General features: G+C 49.5%; 1 protein-coding gene across 1 annotated transcript in view; it reads left to right on the top strand.

Moving 5' to 3' along the window:
- Positions 1-27,551, top strand: part of LOC8033180 (protein crumbs) — a 90,010-nt gene that overhangs the window by 7,699 nt on the left and 54,760 nt on the right. Inside the window, exons 6-13 of the mRNA XM_042292631.1 lie at positions 3,252-3,432; positions 5,409-5,538; positions 13,484-13,637; positions 14,190-14,517; positions 17,039-17,291; positions 17,586-17,753; positions 21,123-21,244; positions 25,267-26,567. Of these exons, the coding sequence (XP_042148565.1) occupies positions 3,252-3,432; positions 5,409-5,538; positions 13,484-13,637; positions 14,190-14,517; positions 17,039-17,291; positions 17,586-17,753; positions 21,123-21,244; positions 25,267-26,567 (2,637 nt within the window). The remainder of the gene's footprint in view (positions 1-3,251; positions 3,433-5,408; positions 5,539-13,483; positions 13,638-14,189; positions 14,518-17,038; positions 17,292-17,585; positions 17,754-21,122; positions 21,245-25,266; positions 26,568-27,551) is intronic.

Genomic DNA, 27,551 nt, shown 5'->3' with positions numbered 1-27,551 from the left:
TCACAAAGAAATGGTAAGGTCTAGTTTTGGTCTCATGGAGTGAGAGCAATATCTAACTTGGCTCTCAATAGTGAGATCTAATTTGGATCCCATAGAAAAAGAGCAATATCTAACTTGGCTTTCAGTGGTGAGATATAATTAGGGCTCCGTGTTTTCAGATAAATCCGAAAAACTCCGAAAAAAACCCGCCGGTAAATATTTTGTCAATTCGGATTTATCCGATTAACTCCGAATGTTTTGTTTTTGTTTAGCACGGAGTCAATGGTCCTGTGAAAATGGCACCATAATTGTCTTTCAAATCTCAGACCGTTGTCAAAAGGGGTCTTGCCGCTTGTCTCGTCGAGGTTGATTCGAGGCAACAGGTCATTGAACATTCGGGTCGTGACAAAAGCCACTGTTTTGGTTTCCAGTTGGAGCCATCCGATTTGTGATTTAAAGAAAGGAGAAGTTATGTTTTTGTAACAGTGAAAGCTAGGGACCATAGAGATTGCATTAAATAGGGAAGAGGGTACAGTTGAAACTTCTCTATTACATCCTTAACCACTCCACCTCGCGCGGCCGCGGGATAGATTGGTGGGATGACTACGAGCTTCCTTGCGGCTACCTCCGGCAGTTTATTGATTTTAAGTTATCGACGTTTATCGAAGCCACACTTGTGTGCGACTTTTGTCGTGGCAGGAATTAATAGTGCCAATGGCAATGGCACGAACGTCAAATTCAACTGAAGAAATTTTAATCGATACAAGCGCGTGTTATTTTTTATTTGGCATACGTTTACATCCGGTTATTATTTACATATTTATTTTTAATGGGAAACACTGTGAAATTAAACTCCGAATTTCGGAGAATTGGCAATCAAACAAATGTAAACTCCGATAAACTCAGAATCTTCGGCAAAAAAAAAACTCCAAAAAACACCCTCCGATTTTGACGAAAAATAAACTCCGAAAACACGGAGCCCTAGATATAATTTGGACCTCCCGACAGAAATCTAATTTGGCTTCACATAGCAGTGACGAGATCTAATTTGGATCTTATGGAGCGAGAGCAATTTTTAACTTGGCTCTCACTGGTTGGATCTAATTTCGGTCTCACGAAACAAAATCTAATTTGGCTGCCATGAAACAATGCTGAGGTCTATTTTAGGTCTCATGGAGCAAGAGTGATTTCTAAATTGGCTCTCAATGGTAAGATCTAATTGGTCTCATGAAACAATATCTAATGTGGAATTGTGTAACATTCCAGATAGATATTTGGATACTAAATTTCAGAAAATCACCTATAACTTTTGAATAAGATAACGATTAATGCTGAAACTTTAACTTCTAGTTCGAACCTCTAGTGCTAAGTTTGGGCAGAGAATGAGCATTCAGCATTCTATAGTTTATTTTTGCGGTGAAAAACCCCCGTAATGTTTTTGGGGGACATTCTGTATATGGTACACCTTTGCCCAAAGGCTTCATGGCACAAGAGCTCGTCTTTCGAGCTTCCCTGCATACTCCCAAATTAAAATAGACTTTTTCAACGGGCTGTACACAGCATGGCATTTGAGTTCATTTCGTCTCTTGGGTGAGAACAGTTTGAAGTTCAAACTGGGGAAGCCGTCAGATGTGCCAGTGCTCAGAAAGTGCACTTGAGACGCGTGCTGTCGTCTTAGGAGTCAGTTAGGGAATTTCGATAAAATATTAGGGAAAACCCGGGAAGGCCAGGGAATTTGAAAACATCATTTTGGTACTGACTGACCAATGCCACCTAGATACAAGATCACTATTCCTTCCCCACAGCACTAAACATAACACTAAGCCTGCGTTACAAATCTTAGTTAAGGAGACGCGAGTTACTGCCATGGGTCATATCACCTGATAACGCAGACGACTCTGGATGGGAGTAGGTTTTCAAACGACAAGGTACAAAACCCTTACTCGAAAGTGAGATCGAGTAAACTTTGGAACATGACCTGAATGGCTAGGCACCGCCGGCTGTTGGTGGCGTCAATGATGGTAACAAATGCGAGAGAAGGGCCGAATCAACAGGTGCGCCGTTAATGAACCTTCTGTTCTTTGAAGTGAGTAAGCTGGCCCAATCAGTACCTAGGCGGTGTTGGCTGACATCACTATCTTACTGGCATCAGGGTAAAACCACTTCGGGTAGCTTTTTCATAGGAGGTTGTAGGTGCCCCTGCGTGTCTTGTGTCTCGAACAGAGCTAATGTCTGTAGGCAGTTGATGAGCTAGCATTACAGGGGGTCAGTTGAGTGTCCTGCTCCTTCCTTGGTCTGCCAGATTTGGCAGTAGAGGTTGGCATTGAATTTGCGGAGTGGTTCTTCCTCTCTATATATTTTTATTAGTCATGTATCATTATGCTTTGAAAGACGTGGAACTCGTTGAACAAAATCTATTCATGGGACGCGGCGTGCTCCTATTTTATAACGTGCATATTGTATGTTATTTATATGGAATGTTGGATGGATATTGCAGAGATTGTAAGAAAACATGAGGAGCATCTCTATCTTTTCAAAGTGGGTTATGTCGGCTACCCCATACAACTTGCCTGCACCCAACGATCAACAAGTGATCGTTGGGTGCATACTCTTTCCTAGGATCTGTCACCCTGCCAGTCTCAAATCAGTGGAATAACTGACCTTAAAGGACAGTGGAATGAAGGTTGGGTCAGTTATTAGGTCACCATGGATTGTCACAATGTCTCGGTTCTGCTCAGGTTAGAGCTGGACCACAGTGTTTGAATTCACACTGGTAGCCGTTATTGCTCGGCTCTTGCGTAAGAAGCGAGAAAATTTTGCTTGAGAGCAATTAAACTTTTGTCATCACACGGGGCACTGGTGTAGCAGGATACAAAGAAAACGAAAATTTCCGGGTGATTACGTTTAAGGTCACTCATACTTTGGCTCGTGTTTAGACTTGTTCGGGATTTGCAAGCACTGTGGCATTATGATAAGTGCGAAATGTTACAAGGGTGTATACAAATTGTAAATTAAACTTTTATCTCCTTGTCTTCCTGAAGTGTTTTTTCCACCAATATTCACCATTTCTTGCTTTCGTTCGAAACTAATCATAGAAATAAACCTCCGCCGATGATACACGTAAATAGGCACCAGAAAATCTACGGCCTAGTTATCTTCGAGTCATTGCCAAAGATGCCCTTAGCCCGGCGAAGAATCCTTGGCTGCGGCCGACCGAGGTGCAAAGTGTCGCTGCTGGGAGGCCGGCCTGACGAGCAGGCTCTCTTTTGCAGGAAAGTTCCCTTTCTGCGAGCCCGTGAGGAGCTGCGAGGTCGATACCTGTCTGCTGGGGGCCACCTGCCAGGAGCGACCTGATGGAGGCTACCTCTGCGTCTGCCCGCCGGGCTGGACGGGGACCCGGTGCGACCGGTCGACCGACCCCTGCGCCGCTGGTCCCTGCCGCAACGGGGCCACGTGAGCTGCTCTTCCTCCGTGCTTGGGTCCATATTCTGTGTCCGACATAGTTCTGACAAGCTGACAAGGCAGTGGAAGCTACATGCTCGTTGGATCATGTCTGTCTTGCACCTCTCTGCGCACACTGTCATTGCGCAGAGAGTGGGATCGGGCGATACAAGGCAGCCAATTGATTGGTCTGGCAAGAATGAGGCTTCCCCTGCCGTGTGGGTTTAACACTGAATGGAGTGTAGAAAAGAGCCCCTGAATTTACCCTAAAGTGTAGATTTTTTTAGATAACTGAGACTGCATGAAACAATATTTTTGTGTCAGTATTTAAATGTTCGGAGGGAAACATATATTGTATGTGATTGACGATGCGATTCAATAAACTCTCGCTGCTCTGGAAGTGCCAGAAGTTCTTTCTGTGAGGGTTTCTCATTTCTTTCCTTTCCCCGTTTTTTTCCAATGGAGGCTTTAGAAGACGCCCTGGGTTGGGTTTGTCCGAGGGATTGCTTTGACGTGCCATTGACACGTCTTCACTCTCTGCGAGTTGAAATCCGTGTACCGTAAAATTCCGAGAGATGCCTCACCTCCGAAAGATAACCCGCCTCCATTTTTTTTTTGGCACAATTTGCTATTTCTTTAAAAACACCGAAAGATAGTCCGTTTATATTAATGGCAGGGCTCTGGCCAATGGTGACCTCAGCAGAAATGGTGTTACTTAACCACGGCGATAGATAAGTTTACATTGCTGACTGGAAAAGTCGTCTTAATTCATCACCCCTCCCTGCAATTACAAGTTTCGCAGGTCACAAAATCTGAAAGTAGCATTTTTTCAACTTTTTTTGGATCACACACCGAAAATCAACCTACTCTTCATTTTCGTCCGATTTGCTTTTGATTTTAGGTGGGCTATCTCTCGGGGTATTACGATAGTGTCCTGGGTAGTTTTATGGGACACTGTTTCACTTCCAGTGCACCTTCTGAGAATTTGCCGGTGAAACTTCTCTACCCTATTTCCTATTTATTTATGCTCATTAACACCAATCTTGGCTCCCACTAGTTGTTTCGAGTTTTCCCTTCTTCCCTTCTCCATCACTGAATAGAATGGTTTACTGTTGAGCATTTTTGAGAATGATGTTTTCTGCAATGCTGTTGATACGCCTTTTATTCTCGAATATTGTTGTTATAAAAGACAATATAAGTGAATGTCCAAGTCGACAAGCATTAAGTGTTTGCACCATATTTTTTACTTTGTATCGCGATTATTGAAAACTGAACCTTTTTTACTGGTACATGTATTTGCGCGTGCGAATATGATTCAACCTCTCTTTCTGAAATGGGAAGACGAATGAGCGGCCATCGTTAGTAGTCATGGACAAGACGTGGACGGCAAGGTGCCTTGTTCGAATGCCTCTGGCACGCTTGCCTCGCATCACGCTTTGGTTGTGTGTGCACGCTCGTTCGGACACCCATTTTCGAACGGCGGCCGGCGCGGGATTGCGGTTGAAATGTAGAAGACTTAGAAGCGGTCGCGTGTGAATCGGCGCGTTAAAGGATTTTCATTGCAGTCAATTGTCCTGTGGATTTTACCAACAACCTTGACATCACCCACAAAGTCGCCTGACTCGAGAAGCGCTTCAAGGAGCTCGAAGCATTTTTTAAGTATCTCGTGAATTTCGAGCGCTTCGTGAACTTCGCCATCTCGTGAGCTTTGAGCGCTTCTCAAGCGCTCGAAGTTCACGAGATTCCGGAGCAGCGTCAAAACCGGGAAGCTCGTACCAGGGGTGGGAAGACGGGGAGACATCTCTGCCGCTGTAATCGCTGGCAGCTTAGGAAACAGAGTCTCTGGCATCTCATCATCGTTCCGCAGCCCACGAGATTGCGGCCTTAGAACGCCGAAGGTTTAATCACGAAGCTAGAAGCGTGAACGCAATGAGTTCCACGTTTCTTAAGTTGTCGATCGGCGACCAAATGCGCCTCCACCCCCGCAGGTGTTTGGCAGACGGGCAGGGGAGCTTCGACTGCATCTGCGCGGAGGGCTTCTCCGGCAGACAGTGCCAGGTGGACGAGAACGAGTGTGCGGCGGGCCCCTGTGCCAACGGCGCCACCTGCCACGACCTGGTGAGTCTGCTTGCAGTTCCCGGGGTGACAGGTAAATTTGCAAATGCACGCCTTTTCTTGTCCCACGCTTTTTTCCACTCCTGGGCTCAGAAGACGAAGCTCCAAGGTGTTTTGGTGGTCCCGCGATGAGGTCTTCGTAGTTTTGTGGGTTAGGGCTTTGAAAACCCCTCTTGTCCTCGGTTTCATGGGAGGTCGTATGACGGCACTTTGTTGCTGTAAGTGTCGATGGTGGACACCTTTTTTTTTTTTCGTTGAAATATCTCTGGATTCCTGAATATATGACGACAGATAACCCCAAAGCCATATTGACCACCCCATGGCTTATTGCGCCACGAAAGTCTGTTGATGGAATTGTCCGCTTTGGAACCTGCTTTGTGGATAGCGGTATATGTGCTCTTTCTAGCGCATTCTTACCCCATTAAATTGGATTCGACAGAAATCGGAAATATGTTTGTTATATCTGAAATTCATTATAAGTGGGATTCATGAAAAATCTTGATTTTTTCATACATGTTAAGCCAATGTCATGCGACATACAGCATAACGTGGCTAAAATAGTCGTCATTATTTGTTGAAGTGTCAGTGCAGGCGTTTTAATGCAATACCTGATGGTTGCGTATACATTTCATTGTGCCTGGAGGTGGGTTTCTTCCTGTGCGCTTTTATATGACTTGAAACTAGGGGAGCGAGTAGCCAGAAATACGCAGGGCACACAGCCTGTGCTGGTGGGTGGGGGAAGGGGACTTGTTTTTTTTAGGGGAGGGCACTACCTTAAAATTGCAATTTCATTTTTAAAAGTTCCATTTTTAATGAGTGGTCTTATCAGCTATCAAATATCCTGCTGGATGCTGTTAGGAAATTTCACTCCTGCAACTAAAATATTTTTTCCAGAATAAATTATTTCCAACATCCCGGCACTTTTAAACTACAGCTTTCTGAACTTTCAGACACTTTTATCTCAGTTTCATTTTTTGGCCTCAAAAATTGGTTCAGGAAAACTATCATTTGATAATAAATTGATGTGTGGAGCCAGTGTTTGAAGTCTCCATACTGAAATTTTGTAAGGAATGGGACTGTGAGCTTGCTTTCTTGCATTTTAGTGGCCCTTTGTTATGAAAAGCTGCAGTGTCTCTACAACCTAATGCTTGCAAGAAAATAAACTTTATTTTCAGATTTTTAGTTTCTATTAAAAAAGTATAATTTCCATAATTTCCTTTCACAGCCGTGTGACACGGGTGTTATACTGTATGTTTCACGATAAGAACTGGCCATTATCATTACCTTTTTTAAACTATAATTTTCTTCAGGGGGTGCAGTGTTTATCTACTTCGATGTAACTTTATGAAGGATAAATTTATAAACTTTGAACTTTGGTCGTCATCCTTTTTCTCAGCTATGACTGTGCCCTGCAAATTCTATACAAGTAAAACTAACAGTTCAAAAGTTTGCCTTTCTAAGTAGCGTCCTCACTTAAATGCCGTGAAAGGAAATAGAATACACTAGAGCAAACTTCAAGTGTAAATGAAACAATCTGCGACTAGGATGCGACCCCCATACCGCAAAATAAATGATCGCCATTAATTACTGCTTTCTTTCTAAAAATTAAAATTCTTTTATCAAAAATGTTAGCATGGCAGGAAGTGTTTGTCACGAAGTGGGTGGTTAAATTAATAAAAATAAAGCAATGATCCACTCTGAGGATAAACGAGAAATTACGGAAAAAGAACAAAAGAGCTAAGTTCGACCGGTGACTAGCGCTAGGTCCACGCCAGGTGTAAAATCAGGAAAGAGAGACGATGACACAGGGAGGATAAGCAAACAAAAGATTAAAAATTTAATAAAGTGAAATACTACGCCGCGGACGGCAAAAGAGCACTCTACACAAACCTCGCTCCAGTTAAACGCAATGGGGTCCCGCGGGCCAGAAACTAATACTAAAAAAGTCACGACACTCGTAAAACAGGATCGAGCCGACAAAACCGCGACGAAATCCCAACACTAACCAAAAACAAGGGCAAACCGAGACGGAACTCGAACGTTACCGCTACCCAAAAGGGACAATCCCCCAAAACAGTCGCGACAGAAAGTAGCGCTACGTATAAAAATGTCCCAAAGTTCAACAGTTCGTACTTCAGAGCCGGAGGATGAAGTAGACAAAACAAACAAAAAAACAGCTTAGCTTTCCGGTAGGTGCCGAGTCCAGAGCAGTCCGTTGTCTGGAGATGTCGGCCGAAGAACGATGTCTCGGAGTCAGGCGGTCCGGTTAGAAGCTTGATGAGGTCGACACCGCGCACCACACAGCCACGCACGCTTCAGCACAACCAACTCAAACACTTGCCCGACCGGCAGGGCAGAAGCCGAAAAATTAAACGTTCAAAAACTCACGTGCAGGGAGTGACTGCGTCGAGCAGCACCCCGGCCAGCTCCGGGGCTCGACTACCTCCTTTGTTCCAGAACCCCTTTTTATAGGTTCGACTACCGACCAACCTCCCGTTTTCCCGCCTTTCGGGTCAGTCCACTTCCCAGAAAAGCAAAGGTATCCGGCGCCGACCCAAATGGGAAAACATACAGGCCATCCATTTCCCCCGTACGAGTCCAAAACATCAATTATCGTCGATACGTAGAACCCGACAACAACGACAGGCGCCAGACTGAAGAAAGTCGCCGCCTTCAAAAGGCGCGCCAGCCAGCTTAGACATCTTTGTATCCCGGCGTCGCCTTCGCGTGTCAAATCGGCACCAGAGTCCGCAAACGCACCCCTCCGTCCGCGAAGGCCAAGACACAAATTAACTTTGCCCCGGGGTGAAGCCTAATCTGAGTCGTCCGTCCACAAATACCTACCCCGAAAACGAGCAAACCCGTTGGGGACGTAGAAAGGATAATACGACGGGACGAACTGGAGATTAAAAGCGGCCCGGCACTCCCCGTTCCCGGACCGTACCGACACTTAAAGTGGTCCGAAAAGAAGATCATAAAAATGAAAAACAAAATCAAGAAAAGCCTGAATTTGTGACACTACTCCCCACTTCAAGAATTTTTCACGCGTGAAAATTCAAACACAGCACAAATTCAGACACCATGAAACCAACAGCTGCCTCAAAAGGTAAAGGGAGAAACAAACACACACGTCTCCAGGCGGCAAAGTACATACATACAAACGAACCAGAGAGAGCGCTTCGACGCTCCTGTAAGCAGGACTCTACAAATATGAAAATAATATTAATTAAAAATGACAAAAAGAAAACTTAAAGCCGGCCTAAATAATCGGCTCCAACGTTTCCCCGCCCTTTGTGTACTAAACTTGCTGTTCGATGGCGCCTCGAACTGCAAAGAATAGTGTCCGTCCTCTGTTGAGCGCTAAGGCCCGTCCCAAACACGACGTCTTTCGATCTCTCGCTTGTTTCCATTCTCAGCAAGGAGAAATCCCGTTCGCGATCCTCTTCTTCCTAAGTTACGACGTTGCAGACATTGGTCTCCCCCTCCGTCTGTCGCTCTTCGTACTTTGTCAGGAGGTTGCCGTGAAACAACCCTGTCGAGTGCCCCAGATCTACGTTCTTCATAAAGAACTCGCAAGGGTGTCTTTTCTTCTTGACAGTCATTTTCTTTGCCCTCGTTCAGGAAACAGCTCGGGAGGCCCTCGTGCCTACGTTGTTCTGCCAACAGAGCTTCGGGAGTGACAGTTTCATTCGGGATTTCCGGGACCTTGTGTGGCTTAGGTCCAGCCGTCTGGCTGCTCTTCTTTTGAAGCCTGGTTTCCACGGCGGCACTCATGGTAGATTCGACTTCCTTGCCGTTGTTGTCTTCGGTGGTGATCCCGTTATCAGCTGCTTCAACATCCCAGTCGGGATTGGACTCTCCTGCTGCCAGAGCCCCGGGAATGTTGCCCAGAATGATGTCATATATTGGACTCTCCATGCAGAGTGCTGTTACTTCGCCGCTGAAGAAAGGAGTGCACATCGACAGCCTGGCTTCGGGGAGTACCCTGACCGTTCCATCCACCAGGTAAACTGCTTTAGACGTTCCTGTGAGGTCTTCGTCTGAGATAAGGCTTCTCCGAACGACAACGGTGTTGCACCCGGTGTCGCGGAGGATCGTGACGACTCGCTTTCCCGCTTTTCCCGTTCGTACTGGTAGTCGATCCGTCAAGTGCTTCGTTTCGACCGCAATGATCGAACTTACGATCTGGAGTCGCTCCTCGTTCTTCAATTTCCCGTAGCCGTTCTGATTGAGCCCGTCGTTCATCTGGCCGTTCTCAGTAGTCACACAGCAGGAAGCTTGAGATCGCCCCCGGGGTCCATCTTGGGATCCTCCCTGGCAGGAATTTGCGGTGTGGCCTGTCCGACCACATCTCCAGCAGGAGGGAGTCTTCGGGCCTTTCTCTCGGCAGTCAGCAGCCCGGTGTCCCAAGCGGTTGCAGAGAAAGCATCTCAAGGGAGGCCGTCCTTCTCCCGCAGGGTTCTTGTTGCCATCTCGTGGAGCATCAGGGTTCGGTTTCTTCTCTTCCGACTTGAACCCAAGAGACTGGGCCCCTTGTGCTTCCAGAAACCGATCGGCCAAGTCGGCCATGTCGTCCAGAGTCTTTGATCCTCTCTCCTTGATGAAGATGGCAAGCTTCGGCGAGCACCCCTTTATGAATTGTTCGGTGAGTACTAGGTTCCGGAGAGTGTCGTACTCCTTCATCGTCTCGGCAAGTTCGACCCAACGGTCGAATAGGCTCGCCAGGCGCGCTGCAAACTGTGCTCCCGTTTCCCCGTTTTCCGGTTTGGCGTTCCGAAACTTTTCACGAAATCCCTCTGCAGTCAGACGGAACCGTCTCATCAATGCCTTCTTCACGCCCTCGTAGTCAACGGACTCTTCCGGTGTGAGTCTGGAAATTACCGACAGTGCCTCGCCCTTCAAACACAATGCCAGCATCGTAGCCCATTGGTCGCGAGGCCAGAGTTGTCCCAGGGCTAAACGCTCGAACCGAAGGAGATATGCGTCTAAGTCGTCTTTCTTCTCATCAAAGGCCGCCATCCAGCGTTGAGGACTCGTTAGCACGGCGCCGTGATTCGCCCCAGACCCATTCGTAGGGCTCGCATTTTCGACTTCCTTCAGCCGAATCTTCAACTCTATCATTTCTTTTGCCTTTGCTTGCCGCACGTCCTCTCGATCCATCTCATCTCTCACCCAGTTTCGCAGTTCCACCCCATCGTAGCCCAGCTCTCTCCCAAGCGCGGTTAATTCCACTCGCGACATGGTAGCACAATAACTCTCACACTCAAAGCAAGAAACAAACGATTACTCAAATCGCCCGCCCTCGTTCTTCCTCGCGGCCTTCCTTCGCAGTGGGGTCGTCTCCCTAACCTTACACCATGCCACCGGTCCTGTCGCGGACGCCAGTTTGTCACGGAGTGGGTGGTTAAATTAATAAAAATAAAGCAATGATCCACTCTGAGGATAAACGAGAAATTACGGAAAAAGAACAAAAGAGCTAAGTTCGACCGGTGACTAGCGCTAGGTCCACGCCAGGTGTAAAATCAGGAAAGAGAGACGATGACACAGGGAGGATAAGCAAACAAAAGATTAAGAATTTAATAAAGTGAAATACTACGCCGCGGACGGCAAAAGAGCACTCTACACAAACCTCGCTCCAGTTAAACGCAATGGGGTCCCGCGGGCCAGAAACTAATACTAAAAAAGTCACGACACTCGTAAAACAGGATCGAGCCGACAAAACCGCGACGAAATCCCAACACTAACCAAAAACAAGGGCAAACCGAGACGGAACTCGAACGTTACCGCTACCCAAAAGGGACAATCCCCCAAAACAGTCGCGACAGAAAGTAGCGCTACGTATAAAAATGTCCCAAAGTTCAACAGTTCGTACTTCAGAGCCGGAGGATGAAGTAGACAAAACAAACAAAAAAACAGCTTAGCTTTCCGGTAGGTGCTGAGTCCAGAGCAGTCCGTTGTCTGGAGATGTCGGCCGAAGAACGATGTCTCGGAGTCAGGCGGTCCGGTTAGAAGCTTGATGAGGTCGACACCGCGCACCACACAGCCACGCACGCTTCAGCACAACCAACTCAAACACTTGCCCGACCGGCAGGGCAGAAGCCGAAAAATTAAACGTTCAAAAACTCACGTGCAGGGAGTGACTGCGTCGAGCAGCACCCCGGCCAGCTCCGGGGCTCGACTACCTCCTTTGTTCCAGAACCCCTTTTTATAGGTTCGACTACCGACCAACCTCCCGTTTTCCCGCCTTTCGGGTCAGTCCACTTCCCAGAAAAGCAAAGGTATCCGGCGCCGACCCAAATGGGAAAACATACAGGCCATCCATTTCCCCCGTACGAGTCCAAAACATCAATTATCGTCGATACGTAGAACCCGACAACAACGACAGGCGCCAGACTGAAGAAAGTCGCCGCCTTCAAAAGGCGCGCCAGCCAGCTTAGACATCTTTGTATCCCGGCGTCGCCTTCGCGTGTCAAATCGGCACCAGAGTCCGCAAACGCACCCCTCCGTCCGCGAAGGCCAAGACACAAATTAACTTTGCCCCGGGGTGAAGCCTAATCTGAGTCGTCCGTCCACAAATACCTACCCCGAAAACGAGCAAACCCGTTGGGGACGTAGAAAGGATAATACGACGGGACGAACTGGAGATTAAAAGCGGCCCGGCACTCCCCGTTCCCGGACCGTACCGACACTTAAAGTGGTCCGAAAAGAAGATCATAAAAATGAAAAACAAAATCAAGAAAAGCCTGAATTTGTGACAGTGTTATTTCCAAGCAGCAGCCTTAGCAGTATAATTTAGATCCCACGTACGCCTGTCCCAGCAAAATATCAAAAGTGCCAATGACTCGTTCATGCTAACCGTGCTGCACAGTGTGTGCAGAAACAAGCTCGCTAAGTCGTCGTCCGGAGGAATAATGTTTCTTGAGCCAGGCTTTCCCAGAGCAATTCGTTGTTCGGAGCTCGCATGCTTGTGGACTGTGGACGACGCATGTTTTGCATTCGATTTCTTTCCGTAGCTGCCTCATTGTCCGCGCAGCCTCCGAGTTTGAGAGAAGCTACCGGTTTTTGAAGCGACTGGTGATGATTTCATGTTCAATATCAGATCTCTGCCGGACAGTCGATGTTGCCGGTCGTTTGAAGCTGTGCTCGCAGCGATCCGAAAGAACTGGATCAAGCTGACCGAACAACCGTGCAAACCCTCCCCTCCTTACCACTGAACGCATTCCCTCTCTCCCAGCCTCTGCCATGCAGAGCCGTATATGGGGAGAGTCTGGCCAGTAGGCATGGCGACGAAGGTGCTGGAGAGGAGAAAAGTAAAGGAAAGAAGGGAGAGCACCAAAGGAGCGAGCAAAGAGGAAACGACCGTCATTTTGATGCAACACGCTTTCAACGCCGAGCACTGTTGAGGCTATGTATCGTCTGCCACGGGTCGACTTCTTTTTCACCTCAATGAAAGTTTGCGGTCAAACATCGAGAAAACTTCATTCGTTAGCTTTTTAACCCACTGAGGTATAGCACTATATAATTTTCTTGCAAGCGCCAGCAAAATAAAAGGAAAGAAGCGAAATTTGGATGTCGATCCTATGCATTCCACTGGGCGAACGAATAGAAATAGCGGCCCCTTTTCGCACAGCTGGGAGCAGCCAGGAGTTCATGCGCATGCGCTCGCGCCTCGCACTCTGTGCCGCAAGCCAATTGGCTCACTCGGGAGGGGGGGGCGTTACGGTGGCGAGATTGTAAACTGGCCAAACTCTCCCAATATTAGGCTCTCCTGCCACAATGTTGCAACAACACGTGCGATATGACGGAGTCGATTCCGTCGCATCCGGAGATGTGTAAATTTTCTTGTATAAAGCAACCCGACGTCTCTGGGAGCCACCCTGTGCCAAAATATAAGGGAACAAGTTGTCGAGAGACGGGGACACTGAGCGGGCTTTCCCCTTGCGTGCAGGCGGGGGACTTCCTGTGCCAGTGTGCCCTTGGCTGGCGGGGCAAGCGTTGCGAAGAGCCTGAGGACGCCTGCGAGGCCCTGCCCTGCGCCCACGGCCGTTGCTCGGCCACGGGCCCGGGCAACTTCAGCTGCAGCTGCCTGCCGGGCTTCGCGGGTGAGCGACCGTGCCGGTGGGCGTCCTCGGGGACCGACCGGACGCGGGATTCCCTTCTCCTCCTTTGTAATTTTGACCTTGCAACTGCCGGGAAATTCAAAGAGCAGCGCGAGTGTCGGGAAGAATCCGTCAATGCGTGTCGCTTCGTTGTGTGCCGACCCCAAACGGGCCCATCAAGGTCCTGTCGGGTGAAAGTAAATAATAACAGTGTCGACGGCAGCTCAGGGATCCCGAACAAACGCTCATCCTCTTCGAACAAATTAAGCTGCCATCAATACGAGATGGGTGAGCTTTTGGGATACGGTGCCAAAAGTTTTATGAAAGCAAACGGCGAACGTGTGGGCACCTGCTACGAACTCGCTCGACGCTGGGATCGATGCTGCAGAGTGCAGGTTTGGCTAACTCGCTTTCCACTCTACTAGCTTTCGACTTCATGTTGTCACGTGGGACTTCGTTGACCTCCGTTGAGAACAAGTTTTGGTGCTCCCAACGGCAACCGCGTACGAACTCTGCGAGTCGGGTGGCGGACGGCAACTCTGGCGTCCTTTGCAGGGGAGCGCTGCGAGGCGGATGAGGACGACTGCGTGGGCTCCCCGTGCCTCAACGGGGGCTCGTGCCGCGACACGCTGCGGGGCCGCCTGTGCGACTGCCCGGCGCCCTTCTTGGGGCCGGACTGCGGCCAGCGGGGGGACCCCTGCCTGGCGTCCCCCTGCCTCAACGGGGCCTCCTGTCTGGCACGGGAACAGGACCCCTGGTTCGAGTGCGCCTGCGCCCCGGGCTTTGGGGGCCCCACCTGCAACCTGGACGTGGACGAGTGCCGGGGAGTCGTCTGCCCCCCGAGCATGCGCTGCGTTGACCGGGTCAACGGCTACGAGTGCAGGTGCGTCCCCCCCACGTTGCGGGAGATGCGTGGCTGGCCTCGACGGGTCGCCACCTTCCAACCTCTGCGACATCTACCGTTTTGTAAACGCTCCCAAGGCCGCGAATTTCTGAACGCTTTTAAATGCATAGCATCTATAAGGTCATTGGGCGCGTTAAGTTAACGCGCTCGAGCGCGCTCCAGCGGTCAGAGTGCACTCGAGCTAAACTAAACGACATCGTCTCACTTCCGGTGCACGGTGGCGGAGCGCGCTCCGCGAGCTCCGTCGTCGGAGATGGTGCGCGAGAGCTCGAACAGCTCGGTTTCCGGTGTAATGACGACGTTTCCGCTCTCGCGGCCATCTCGCGGTTACTCGAGGTGGTTTCACGCGGTGGTCTCGCACGAGACGGAAGAAACATCAAAACCCGAAGCGTTTTGGGCTCCGGGCCGGGCCGCCGGGACCAGAGGCGTCGGGTGTGCGCAATCCTTGGCGAGCGAGTTCGCTTCCGAACGCTCCGAGGATGCCACCGCGCTCGCCTCGCCAAACCTCGCCGACCGCGACCGCACCAACTGAACCCCGCGGCCCAAAGGCTCCGGCCTAGCCAGGAACGGCACCGAGGTAGGCTCGGTCGTGGGTAGGAGCTGCTCGTTCTGCGCTGCCATGCAGTGCTCGGAGCTCTCGGCGTCGTTCGTGCTTGCGCCGAAGCCTTTAGGGACTCCCTCGGACGCGCAAGTCGCGCCTGCTTGGATGCGTGGATACTTCGACGGCGATCGCTTGGCAGCTCGTGCAATCGTTCCGTCATCGTGGAAAATAAAAAAAGCATGGTGCTGGTGTAGAAAGGTATGCATACATCCTTCAAATGCTTGTCAAAGTTCTTCATGTACCTTACCGCAATTTCACGATCAGGCGAGCCAATGAATTCGGCCATTCAGCCGTCATTCTTTAAGGCTTTTGGGAATTCAGGGGGCGTTCGGCGTACCTTTAATCGCCGCACCAACAGCGTGCAGCACAAATACAAGCTCTTGCTGTTGCCGCCGTCTCCGCGCACTTATTTCATCGAACTCGTCGTCGAAGAAACACTTTTTCGACGTTTCGATGTACTGCAGTTTCGACGAGACGGGAGCCATGTTTACGCGCGCCAGAAAGCCGGAAACGGAAACGTTAAAAAAATAGGCGTCAGATGTCGCCTCGGTAACAAAGTGCGCCGTTAAGCTACGCTCCGAGCCCGCGCGCTCGAGCGCAGATGTCCGGAGTCTGGAGCTCACTAACTTAACGCGCCCATTCTTAGGGATTTCGTGTCTGCAGATATAGCCTTGGTGCTGTCACGTAACAATGTGGCACCGTGTGACATTATGACGTGACATCGTCACATCGGGCCACGTGACATCAAGTCATCTGTTGAACCATGACATCGTGGGACACTGACGTAAATTGGCTCTGGGATGACATTGTGACATGATGTCGGGTAACACCATGACGTCATGTGACACTGTGACAAAAAATGGCAGAGATGACATTGTGACATCATGCCACGTGACATCATGACGTCACTGTGTCGTGTGATGTCAGGTGACACCGTGGTGTGACATCATGACGTCACATGGCACATTGAAGTCATGTGATGGCTATTTGTAAAACCATCACAATGAATATCGTCACAGTGATGTTTATAAAACCATCACATTGTGCTTTTCATTGGCTCCCTCACTGTGCCTGCAAAAGGAGGTGCACGAAGTGGCCCTTTAAATGCTATGTGTGTACAGCTTGTCCCCCAAAAGAATGCAGAGTGTTTTTTCGATGCAGAAGTAAACTACTCATTGCCGAATGCTTATTCTCCACCCAAATGTAGAGCGAGTGGTCTGAACTAGATGTCAAAGTTTCAGCACTAATCGTAGACAAGTGCCAAAAAAAAAAAAAAAAGACTGCGACAAGTTGACGTAACACTTACGCCGGTGTTTATGTCAACATCTTGTCCCTGTCTATTTTTTTGGTGCTTGTCTACGATCATGAACCAACTGACCCAGATTGCCACATTAATTTCAGTACTAACTGTTATCTTATTCAAAAGTTATAAGTGGCTGTCTGAAAATCTCAATCGAAAATGAAGCCCATTTTTGCCCATTTCCGGTAACTGGCACCATAGAGATCCATGTATTCGAGAGCTCGGTCGACCTTCATTTTCCCGCTAAAAATTGTAGAAAACCCTTATAACTTTTAAAGAAAATAATGGTTAGTACTGAAGATTTGGCATTTGGTTTGTACCACTAGTGCCACATCTAGGCAGAGAATGAGCGTTTGGCGATGCATAGTTCATTTTTGCGGTAAAGGAAACCACCCCGTAAATTGTTTTGGAGGACACTCTGTAGATGAGTTCAGGAAATGCCAAAGAAGCAGTGAATTTTTTCAAATGCTTTCCTCGACGCTGAAGGCTGAGGCAGCTTGAGTAACGAAGCATTTCATGGTTTAAAATGGAAAGACGGCTTCAAGTGACGCTAAGTATGGTTTGCAGGGGGTCTGTAAAGGTGTGTGCGGTTGACGCAGGTGTGCCCCGGAGGGCGCCTGCCCCTCGGCAGGCTGCGGAGTGGACTCGTGCCCGGCCAACGCCCTGTGCCAGGACGCGGAGCGGGGCTTCCGGTGCGGCTGCCGGCGGGGCTGGACGGGGCCCCGGTGCTCGGAGGACGTGGACGAGTGCCGCCAGGGGCTGTGCGAGCACGACGCCATCTGCCGCAACCTCAACGGCTCCTACCAGTGCTTCTGCCGGCCGGGCTACACTGGCACCCACTGCCACATCGAGGTAGGGGGCGCTTTTTGCCCGGTCAGGGCACCGGGCGCAGTCACTAGGCCAGTCGGAGGACCACTGTGTTACTGGGATTTGGGGTCTGTTCCCACATAAAGCACCGAGTTGGTACCAACTGAGCACTGATTTGGCACCATGCGGCATCGACTCTGCACCGACTCTGCACCGACTCCACACCAAGTTGCGCCATGCATGTCGGTGCAGAGGTTGGAGAGGTCAGAAACCAGAGAAAACCCAACGTCTTAGAGAAATGTGAGTGCATTGGGAGGCTTTTCTTGTCTTTGCTTGCAGGTGAACGAGTGTCTGTCCCAGCCGTGCCAGAACGGGGCCACGTGCCGGGAGGGCGTCAACCAGTACCAGTGCCTCTGCCCGCCAGGCTACCTGGGCGACCACTGCGAGGTGGACCTGGACGAGTGTGCCTCTTCCCCCTGCCTCAACGGGGCCACCTGCCTCGACAAGGTGGGCACGTCTGCGGACACGGCCTCTGGCGCCGCCACCTTGCTGCACTCTCCACTCTATATGATGTCGGGAATGCCGCGCAACCCAGCCATTGTAACCGAATATCATATCTGAAGTGGCCTTCAAAAGTCCACGAAATGATGTGTGATGCCCCGATGCTGCCGGTTGCAGCTACTTACTGTATTATGTGTATTACATCTTTTAATGTCGGACTTAAATCTTTGTGCCTAAAAAGTAGTAAATTTATGCTTATGGATTTCTTCTGGTGCATGAAGGCCAGACTGATCTCCGCACAGCGCCTTCAGTTGCTACGCATATTCCGGTCGGAGTCCTTTCGCATGCACAGGCAAGATTGACATTGTCGAAAGAAATTAACGTAAAATCTCAAATAAACCAGTGTGGTGAAGAGTTAAAAGGGTGAAAACAATTTGAACTTGCCTCGATAATCTGCATAAGGCCGACTGATGTCGCGTGCTTGTGTCAATCTGTTTCAATCTGTTTTGATCTTTTTCGCCTGGGAGGACGACACAAACTTGCAATGCATTCTGCATCGGTCAGCTATGTATGAAGTATCGAAGTAAGTTCATATTTTTTCTGCCCAACATAACAAGAAAAAGAGCTGAAATCTCTGTTGTTCGACTTTTACTGTTGCTCGCTGGTTTGTGAAAGTGGAGTGGAATGGACAAAACTAAGTCTTTGTTTCAGCTTCTTCTGGGGGGGGCTAGAGCCTTGGGTTTTGCCCTCACACCACCTGACTGTAGATAGAAAAGGAAGCTTTTATTTTGATGTCAATTGTTTATACTAGTGGGAACATCATCTTAGAAGTGAGGATCTTAGATTTGTTGTCTTTCTGGATTCAAGTAAATGTGATGCTGCATTCCTGAGAGGCAAAATAGAATTATAGCGACTCGTTGCCATCGTCTTTCTTGAAAGGACACTGGCATCGATGACTTCTGTCTGTCGCTCAGTTGGATAAAGTCAGGGGTGTGCAATTAATACACCCCTGTGAGACATCCTTCTCTGGCCTTTAGCTATGCTATTGTTGTCATTAAAGTCACTTGTTTGCCCTATTCTTTTTCTTTCACAGGGAAGAGTCTGCAGCATTATTTATTTTTGTTGCCATCTTCATTTTTTTTTTTTTCTTAAGGTTGCTTATATTTTGAGAGTAAAGCCCTTTCTGCACGTAGCTAGCATTTTGAGATTCCTGCAGGGTAACAATACGAGACAAGCATCTTTGCCGCAACCTATGCGTGACCTAGTCTCGTTGGAATTTCACTTGTCCAGCCGGGTAGAGGAACTCGCACCAACTACCATATTTGCATGATTCTAATGTGCAAATATGGTCGGCTCCCATAAGCGCCTCTCCTGGCTACGTCACTGGAGGAGGTCGTGGTGATACAACTGCCGTTTCTTTATTCTGCGCTGAGGAATTCTTGTTTTTTTCGGCTGAGAGTAAAAACAAGTGACGTAGTGGTGCAACCAATTTATTAAAAGCGAGAGTGAATTAGTTCCCTGAATGTTATTTGTATCTTCTGGTGATGCACTCACGCCCACCTAGTTGTAAAAGATAAGTATATTTGTTCGTAGCTACACGAGTCGAAAGGCTTGCGGTTGTATCATCCTCTCAGTCAAGGGTCTGTTCCCGATCTGTTGTGAGCTTATGTGACACGCAGTATGTAGTAATTCCTCGTCGCCAAAATGTAGTAATTAAAAGGGGTTATCCGAGAAAATTAAATAGAGCAGTGCCTGCTGGGGCCTGCGGAAAAACGAGGGGTCTCACATGCCGAAGTGGTGACCGGCGAGCCGGGCGCGGGAGCCCCGGAAGGTGAGAGAGACACGTTCGATGCGGTCGGTGGCTGAAGCGTAACTCTCTTTATTAACGGTAAACAAACATGGGGGTAGGGCGCCACGGGGACGCGACGCTGACAACACGGCGCAATGGTGAAAAGTGGCGCCATCCAAATAGTGTGTAAAGAACTTGTGAAAAATTAAAATACTACACAGTACACAGTTATTGGCAATCCGGTGACAACGGGCTAACCAATTACTATGCGCTGCGCTTGAAAGTCTTGGCTGCCAAACTCGCTAGCAGGTTGCAGGCTGCACACAGAGAGGTAGGTTTCATGTCTAGAAGCAGTTTTGTGAAAGCAGTGGCCCTTTTTGTTTGCTGAGATGGCACTAGCACACCATCTGTCTAGGCTGGTTATGCAAAACAAAATTGGATTCGAAACATATGCACACACGCATAAAAAATAAACATACATAACTCCAGCTGTTGCGCTAAATTAATGTTCATTTATTGCTTAATGTGCTGTATTCACGGCTGCATTATTTTATCGCGGCTTGTCGAGCGTAGCTGCTAAAATGACCAATCCTTAGAAAACAATTATTACTGGTAATTATTATAAAAAAAAAGTGAAGATGGACGATTAGCGAAGCTGTTATCTGTACGACGTCTAGGACGGTGAATAGAGGATGGCGTCTAGGACTTCAACTCCAAAGCATGTTGTGTCTATGTCTGTGGGGCTGTCCTTCTTGCACCGAGTTTTTTCATGTTTTTGTCTAATTTTGGATTTTAATTCCAATTGTAATGTGCACATAATTTCGAGTGTATTTTTTCCGAAGAAAAGTGTGCGTTTGGTTTGTAGAAATACGGTAACGTATTGAGAGAAGCATTAGCGACCTTGAAGAGGTCCTCACCAGCCACACATCTTCAAGGACATTCCTTTACCCAAACTGTCCAATTGTCAAGAGATTGCAAGGTGGATGTGGTCAGCAAGGCATTGACGCTCTCGTTTCGGTCTTATATATGCACTACCTCATTCCTTACATTGGCACAAAATATCGAGCCACTTGGAGGCTGTGTTTTCGGCAGAAACGCCTGAGGTTCTCGAATCTTTTCTTAATATATTGTTACGAATTCAGGTTTATTTTTGCATGGCGCCCGAAGTATAATCAACTCTAATGCATTCTAATCGCCTGCCGACGCCATCTGCACATGCACCGTTGACTTCATCCTCTGGTTTGCTACATCGCCACATCATGTTACATGACATGCATCAAGTGCTTCCTTGCCTGCTTTTCTTTTCTTGCAGTAGTACAGTTCAACCCAGATTTAATGAAGTCACCGGGACCCGCTAATTACTTCTTTAAATCTGGATCTTCCTAAAATCGAGGAAAAGAGACCTTGCGCATAGGCTGCGCGGGGAACCCGAATTTGTGCAATAAATTGGGAAATTTGTAAAATCGGGTTTCGTTAAATCGAGGTTAAACTGTATTTGTATCCACCCTCATACAATGCCCTATCAAGGCACTTCGATGTATAATAAGTAAAAAATAGAAAAGGTGACTTGGGTATGTGTGCTTCAGGTGGCCGGATTCCAGTGCGTGTGTGCCCCCGGTTACGAGGGCACCCAGTGTGAGGTGGACGTGGACGAGTGCCAGTCTGGACCCTGCCTCAACGGTGCACCCTGCCTGGACCTGGTCAATGGGTGAGCACTCCTGCTAGCAACGTATTGCAAACACTCGAGCTCTTTTCCTGTGAAGTGACAAGAAGAAGGACACACTTTAGTTTCAAACTTTTGCGAGACTATCTGGCTTAATTGCTTTTGCAGGGTGACAACCAATGCTCTGCTCGAGCTTCTCTGCACACAGTGTACGGATACCCCAGGAACTTGCCTGCAACAGCTGCAACCACCTACCGTATTTACTCGCATAATGAACGCACTTTTTTTTCCCTAAAGATTGACCCATATTTGGGGGGTGCGTTATTAGGGAGTTTTAGAATAACGTACGCAATTTTAGCGCACGCTAGCGCTAAATTTAGCGCTTGTATTAGCGCACGCGACGCAGGAGAGTTTTAGAATAGCGTTTCTCCGCCGCGACGCAAAAGCCCAAGCATCTCACGCTTGCGACGCCACCAAGATACAGAAAAAAATTTTATTTCACACACGAAATGCTGTAACTTTAGAAAAAAAAAACGAGTTTTTTGGTCCAGAGTAGCATTTTAATTTGTTTAAACATGAGAACGCGACGCGAGCGGTTGAGCGGTCGTGTCCGTTTGCGTCGCCTCGGCAAGAGAGGTCTCGTGTACTGACCTTCGCACATCGCTCCTTCGCCGTGAAATGTTCGCGCGTGGCAAGCATCGAGTTGTCGGTGATCGCTGCCAAACCGAGTACAATGTCGTCCCGGACTGAAAATTGTAGTCGCGAGGATACCGCCGACGTCGAACTCACGACGCCGCCAAAGCAGCCGCCGACATAATCCTGGAAGCCGCCATTTTTTTTTAACTGTGCTCGTCTTGGCTTTAGCCAACTTCTCATCACGAATCCTCCTAGGAGAAGCGCAAAGGCTCTTTGTGTACGCACGCTATTTCCGAGAAATAGCGCACGCTAAAACTGCGCACGCAAAGCGCAAAACCTGCTTTGCGTTCGGAGCATGCGCAGTGGCGACGACGCTATTCTTTGCGTACGCAAAGCTTTAGCGTGCGCTATTCTAAAACTCCCTATTACTCGGGGTAAAATTTTTGCATTTACACACTTATTGCGAATGTCATTTTAGGTGCCAACATGACATGGCAGGGTACTGTAGCACGTCTCCATTGACAGAGGCGCACCCATGGCTGGTCGTGGACGCGCCACAGTAACCATGCTCTATAAATTGCGAATCTTTTTTAGGGCGCTTTCGGCGTGCCTTTTGCCAAAGAAAAAGCACCCTACGAATCTCACTCAACACGGAGAGTGACGCGACACTTCTTAGGCCTAACCACCTTCACGATGTCACTGTTCGAAAACAGATCACAGACGATGGCGTGTTTGTTGACATCAGTGTACAGTCGAACCTCGATATAACGAACTTCAATGTAACGAAATCCTCGATTTAACGAAGTATTTTATTTTTCATAATTTCTTGCCCATAGACTTCATGTATTTTTAGTCTCTATATAACGAAGTCTATTTTGCTCCTATTTCAATATAACGAAGCGCCATTTCCATAGAAGTCAATAAGTAAATAGACTCTAAAGAACAACTTCGCAAAAAAATTGTGGTTAAAAAAAAATTATTCGCAAACGCGAGCGCTTGATAGGTTACTTCATGGGGACAGGCCTTCCAACGTTCCTAGGCTGCCCGAGGATGCGGCGCCGGTAGTGCCGGCGAGGCATGCGGCAAAGCGGATTCCGCGGGGCTGGCCAGAAAATGCCGAGCAAAACGTTAACACGGCATAACAGCATCACCACTGACATTCACTGATCATCATAGTCCACTGTACCGCGGGTAGCGCGGGAGCCAACTTCAGCGGTGGAGCGACGTGAAGGCGCGACCGCACGGGCAGTGCCATCTAGGAGAAGACCCAGAAGACCGATTATCGTCTTGCGAGCGTGATGTAAAGCAAAGGCGCAAGGGTGCAAGTAAACTGTGTGAGCAAGAGTGCTGTGTAGGTTGGAAACATTGGCACCGCCTAAATAGCTTTATTTTTCAACCAGGTGGTTCACTCAGTTCACTCACGTGTTTGCTGCCATGGGGAAACGTAAAGTTCTTTCTTTGGATGAGAAAGCAAACGTTTTGGACGCCATCTCCACAGGCGAACGGAAGAAGGATGTCGCAGGTCATCCTTCTTCCGCAGAGTTCCCTTCCAGAGTTCCCTTCTACGCCGCAGAGTTCCCTTTCAACAATTCTAAAAGCAAAGGATCCTATTCTCGGCTCTCTGAAGAGTGGCTCCTTCTCAACCTTCGTTTAAAACGTTCAACGAACGTGGACATCTTCCAAGCACTGGAGGTGCTCTCCGCGTCTTGGAAAGCCACGACGGACGGAACCATCCAGAACTGTTTCCGGAAAGCTGGGTTTGAAACACCTCCAGCATCAACAGACAGTGCTCACGGGGAAGGAAGCGGAAGTATCGTCCTTTCCAAGTGCAGATGAGACGGAGTCAAACCAAGAGGCACTTCTGGGAGCATGGCAGTCCCTCCGTAGCGACGGTGTTGTCCCCGACGATGTCTCTCTGGACGACTACCTCTACGGGGACTCGTGCGTCGTTGCAAAGGAAGAGGTCTCTGACGCTTCCATCGTGCAGGATGTGGTCGGGAACTCGACGGAGGACGACAACGATTCTGAGGCCGATGCTGAAGAAACTGCCGAGATCCCGAGCACTCGGGAAGTGCTCGACGCAATGGACGTACTGAGGAGGTACACGGCGTCGCATGGGCAGCAAGATGCCGTGCAAGCGCTCTGGGCGCTCGAACGCCGTATGAGGCCGCTGCTACTGTCGAACAAGGCGCAAGCAAAACTCACGGACTACTTTGCCCCTAAATAAATGTCATTTTCGGTGAGTTTTCATACCCGTAAAATGTTTCGTAATTTTTTTTGCATGCTAAAGCCAAATTTCGATTTAGTGAAATTTCAATGTAACGAAGTAAATTGCGAATTTTAACCTACTTCGTTACATCGAGGTTTAACTGTATCTGATGGACAAAGCACGTCCAGGGCTACGCAATTCCTCGACCCCAGCTTCGCTAGACGTGCGCGCCGCTCGATTTCACTGTTGATCACTTCCGCAGCCACGCAGTTGCAGCCGTTACGAGAGCAGCTTGGCTTGGCTTGGCTTGACTTAGCCTGGCCGCTTGGTGGCAAAAAAAAAATCGGCTTCAAGACTCGCGGAGTTGAAAATTAAAAGTGCATTCATTATGCGAGAAAAAAAGCTCGAGCTACACTTAAGCATTTCTTGTGAGTTGTGAATGCGAAAGCATGCAAGCCGCTCCTCCGCTTCCTTTGTCGTCTGCTACGTACTAGCACGCGCGCGCTTCAGGATCTCGGAGGCCATGGCACAGCGGCCAATGGGAGCCCTGTCGACGCGCGCCAGCCAATGGAACCGAAGGCGAAATCGCGCAAACTAGGAGCCGTTTTTGCACTTCAAACTGATGACGTCAGCTCGCTTCATGAGACAGTTAATGCTTTCGCATTAAAAGAAAACAGCCCAAATATTGATGCCCGTTGTTGGGGTTGAATGCTTTCGCATTAAAAGAAAACAGCCCAAATATTGATGCCCGTTGTTGGGGGTGCGTTCATTATGTGAGTGCATTCGTTATGCGAGTAAATACGGCATTTGGGGGTGACATTCTCTACTTTATCAGCTTGGTGTTGTGCTTGCACAATGCTTAAGCTTATGCTTAGCACGAGCTTATGCTAATGCCAAGCACACTACAAATGCCGGGTTTATTTAGCTACATAGGAAATTGAAGCACCTAGGACTGTGTGACTGGGTTGCTTAATTTACTTACTCTGCTCTGCGACAGTGTTGGAAGTCCTGCACTGTCTTCTGCCTTCACTTTGCTGAAGAAATTACCGGCCTTTAGATATATAGCTTCTACAGTTCAATACATACACTCATTCTTGTGGTCATCGCTTTCCAATAAGAACTTGTCGTACGTTTGAATGTTGACCGTGTCTGCAGATCGTACGGGTCACCGTCGCCAAAATCGTGGCCGAGAGGCAGCCAATGCAGCTCGTACTGTCCGCAGGTACATCTGCAACTGCACGGACACGGGCTTCATGGGGCTCCACTGCGAGCAGAACATCGACGACTGCCGCCCGGACCTGTGTCTGAACAACGGCACCTGCCAGGACGGCGTGCGAGACTTCACCTGCCTCTGCCACCGGGGCTACGAGGGCCGCTCCTGCGAGCGGGACTTGCCAGACTGCGCTCCCTCGCCCTGCCAGAACGGGGCCCACTGCCTGGAGCGCTCCAATGCCAGCCTCTACCGGGAGAACTACCTCGGCCTGTTCCCCGGCCCCTTCAGCTACGACAACGCCTCGGGCTACCTCTGTTTGTGTCCGCCAGGGTTCAACGGCACCGACTGCGAGAACGACATCGACGACTGCGCGGCGCACGACTGCATGCACGGCCGCTGCGTCGACCTGGTGAACGCCTTCCGCTGCGAGTGCAACGCGGGCTTCGAGGGCGCCGACTGCGGCCGCGAGGTGGACGAGTGCAGCCTGCTGGCCCCGTGCGAGAACGGCGCCATCTGCCACGACTTGGTGGCGGACTACCGCTGCGACTGCGCCCCCGACTTCGGCGGCAAGAACTGCAGTGTCGCCCTCCTTGGCTGCCGCGGTGGGCCCTGCCACAACGAGGGCCGCTGCGAGCCATTCCTGAGCGACGCCGGGGACCACCTACACCGCTGCCATTGCACGCCGGGCTTCGCGGGGACGGCCTGCGACGTGGGCACGACCGCATCCCTGCGCAACGGCAGCTCCTGGAGGCTGAACCTGACCCGGGAGCAGCGGGCGGACCAGGGGCTCACCCTGCAGTTCCGGACGACGCTGCCCGACGGGGAGCTGGCCGCGCTTTCCGTGGACTCGCGGTACACCCTGGTGGTGGCGCTGCGCAACGGGAGCCTCGAGCTGCGCCTGCGGGAGGGCTCGGGGAGGTCGCCGCGGCCACTGCTGCGCCTCGGGGCTGGGCTGAACGACTCTCGCTGGAAGGAGCTCTCGCTGGGGCTGTACCCGGGCACGGTGCACGTCAACGTGTCTGGGGCCAATGGCAGCGCCGACCTCGACCAGCAGCACTCCTACGTGGCGCTGTCTTCGGTGGTGCTCGGCGAGGGGGGATTTGTCGGGTGTCTTCAGGAGGTGTACGTCAACGGTGCCCTCATGGTGCCCGGTGACCAGCAATCCCTGCAGCGGGGCGTCGAGGAGGGCTGCCCGCGGACGGAGCAGTGCGTCCCGGAGGCCTGCGGGAACGGGGGCATCTGTGTCGACCGCTGGGACCACTTTGAGTGCCACTGCCACCGCCCTTATCACGGACAGCGCTGCGAGCTCAGTGAGTCGTACCACGAGGAAAATAAGATGGGGCAAAAAGACCCGGGGACGATATAGAAGAAATATGCGGTCACGGTGCTTGTCCCCGTGTCTTTTTGCACCGTTTTAGTTCACTTGCAACACGTACCAACTCGCCCAACTACAAATGTTGCTACAGTTGTACCATGGGGTGCAGGATCGCGAGTTAATGCTCAGCATCTGGAGTGCCGTTTGCAAAGCTGGAAATAGAGTCTCTACATCTTGCACCCTACCTAACACCCTACCTAAGACTTGTTGGAAGGCTGCCGTTTAATCAAGTGGATGAACATTCTTAAGCATTGCATATATTTATTCGAGTACCTCTTTTAATTCCGGTGGTTACGAAGACTTGAAAGGATAGAGCATAGAGGACGGGGACGGAAACAGGACTTCCATCCCCGCCTTCTATGTTTTATCCTTTCAAGTATTCATATCTATTCACCAACACGCTCGTTTTCAGTTATTATTCCAGTGGTTGGATGTATATTCTAATTGCGCTTTGAAATATGCAATGAGCTTTTTTACGCTTCATTGATCAGTGTACGAGGGCTTGAGGCCCTTGCTAGTTGCTCTGGAAAAGCTCATTGCATGTGAGCTCATTAAAGGGGAGTGTCATATGATGCCTCGACCTCCCGACACTTGAAGAAAAGGGGAAAAGAGAATTAGCAGAGGACAAGCAAAATAGCTTCGAGACCAGATCATTTGGGGCAAACTTAGTGTAACCTGGTCAGTATCCTCCTTGTGCTTTGGAGGAAATGTAGAGTAGAGGAAAATTAAAGTAGCTTAGAGACCAGTGTCTGTGCTAGACTTTGTGGGTCCTGGTCAGAGTGATGATGGTTCTTTCTCTCGTGATGATTGCGTTGGCGACGATGTTCGAAGAAAGAGGCGGTGGATCATTAGATCGATGTGATACAGGACTGGCAAGACAGGACTCCGTAGTTGATAGTGAGAAGATATAAAAATATAT

Source organism: Ixodes scapularis, unplaced genomic scaffold (assembly GCF_016920785.2).
Source record: "Ixodes scapularis isolate PalLabHiFi unplaced genomic scaffold, ASM1692078v2 PGA_scaffold3__209_contigs__length_174095766, whole genome shotgun sequence".
Classification (NCBI taxonomy): domain Eukaryota; kingdom Metazoa; phylum Arthropoda; class Arachnida; order Ixodida; family Ixodidae; genus Ixodes; species Ixodes scapularis.
The sequence above is the reverse complement of the archived record's forward strand: the minus strand, read 5'-3'. Positions and strand labels throughout refer to the sequence as shown.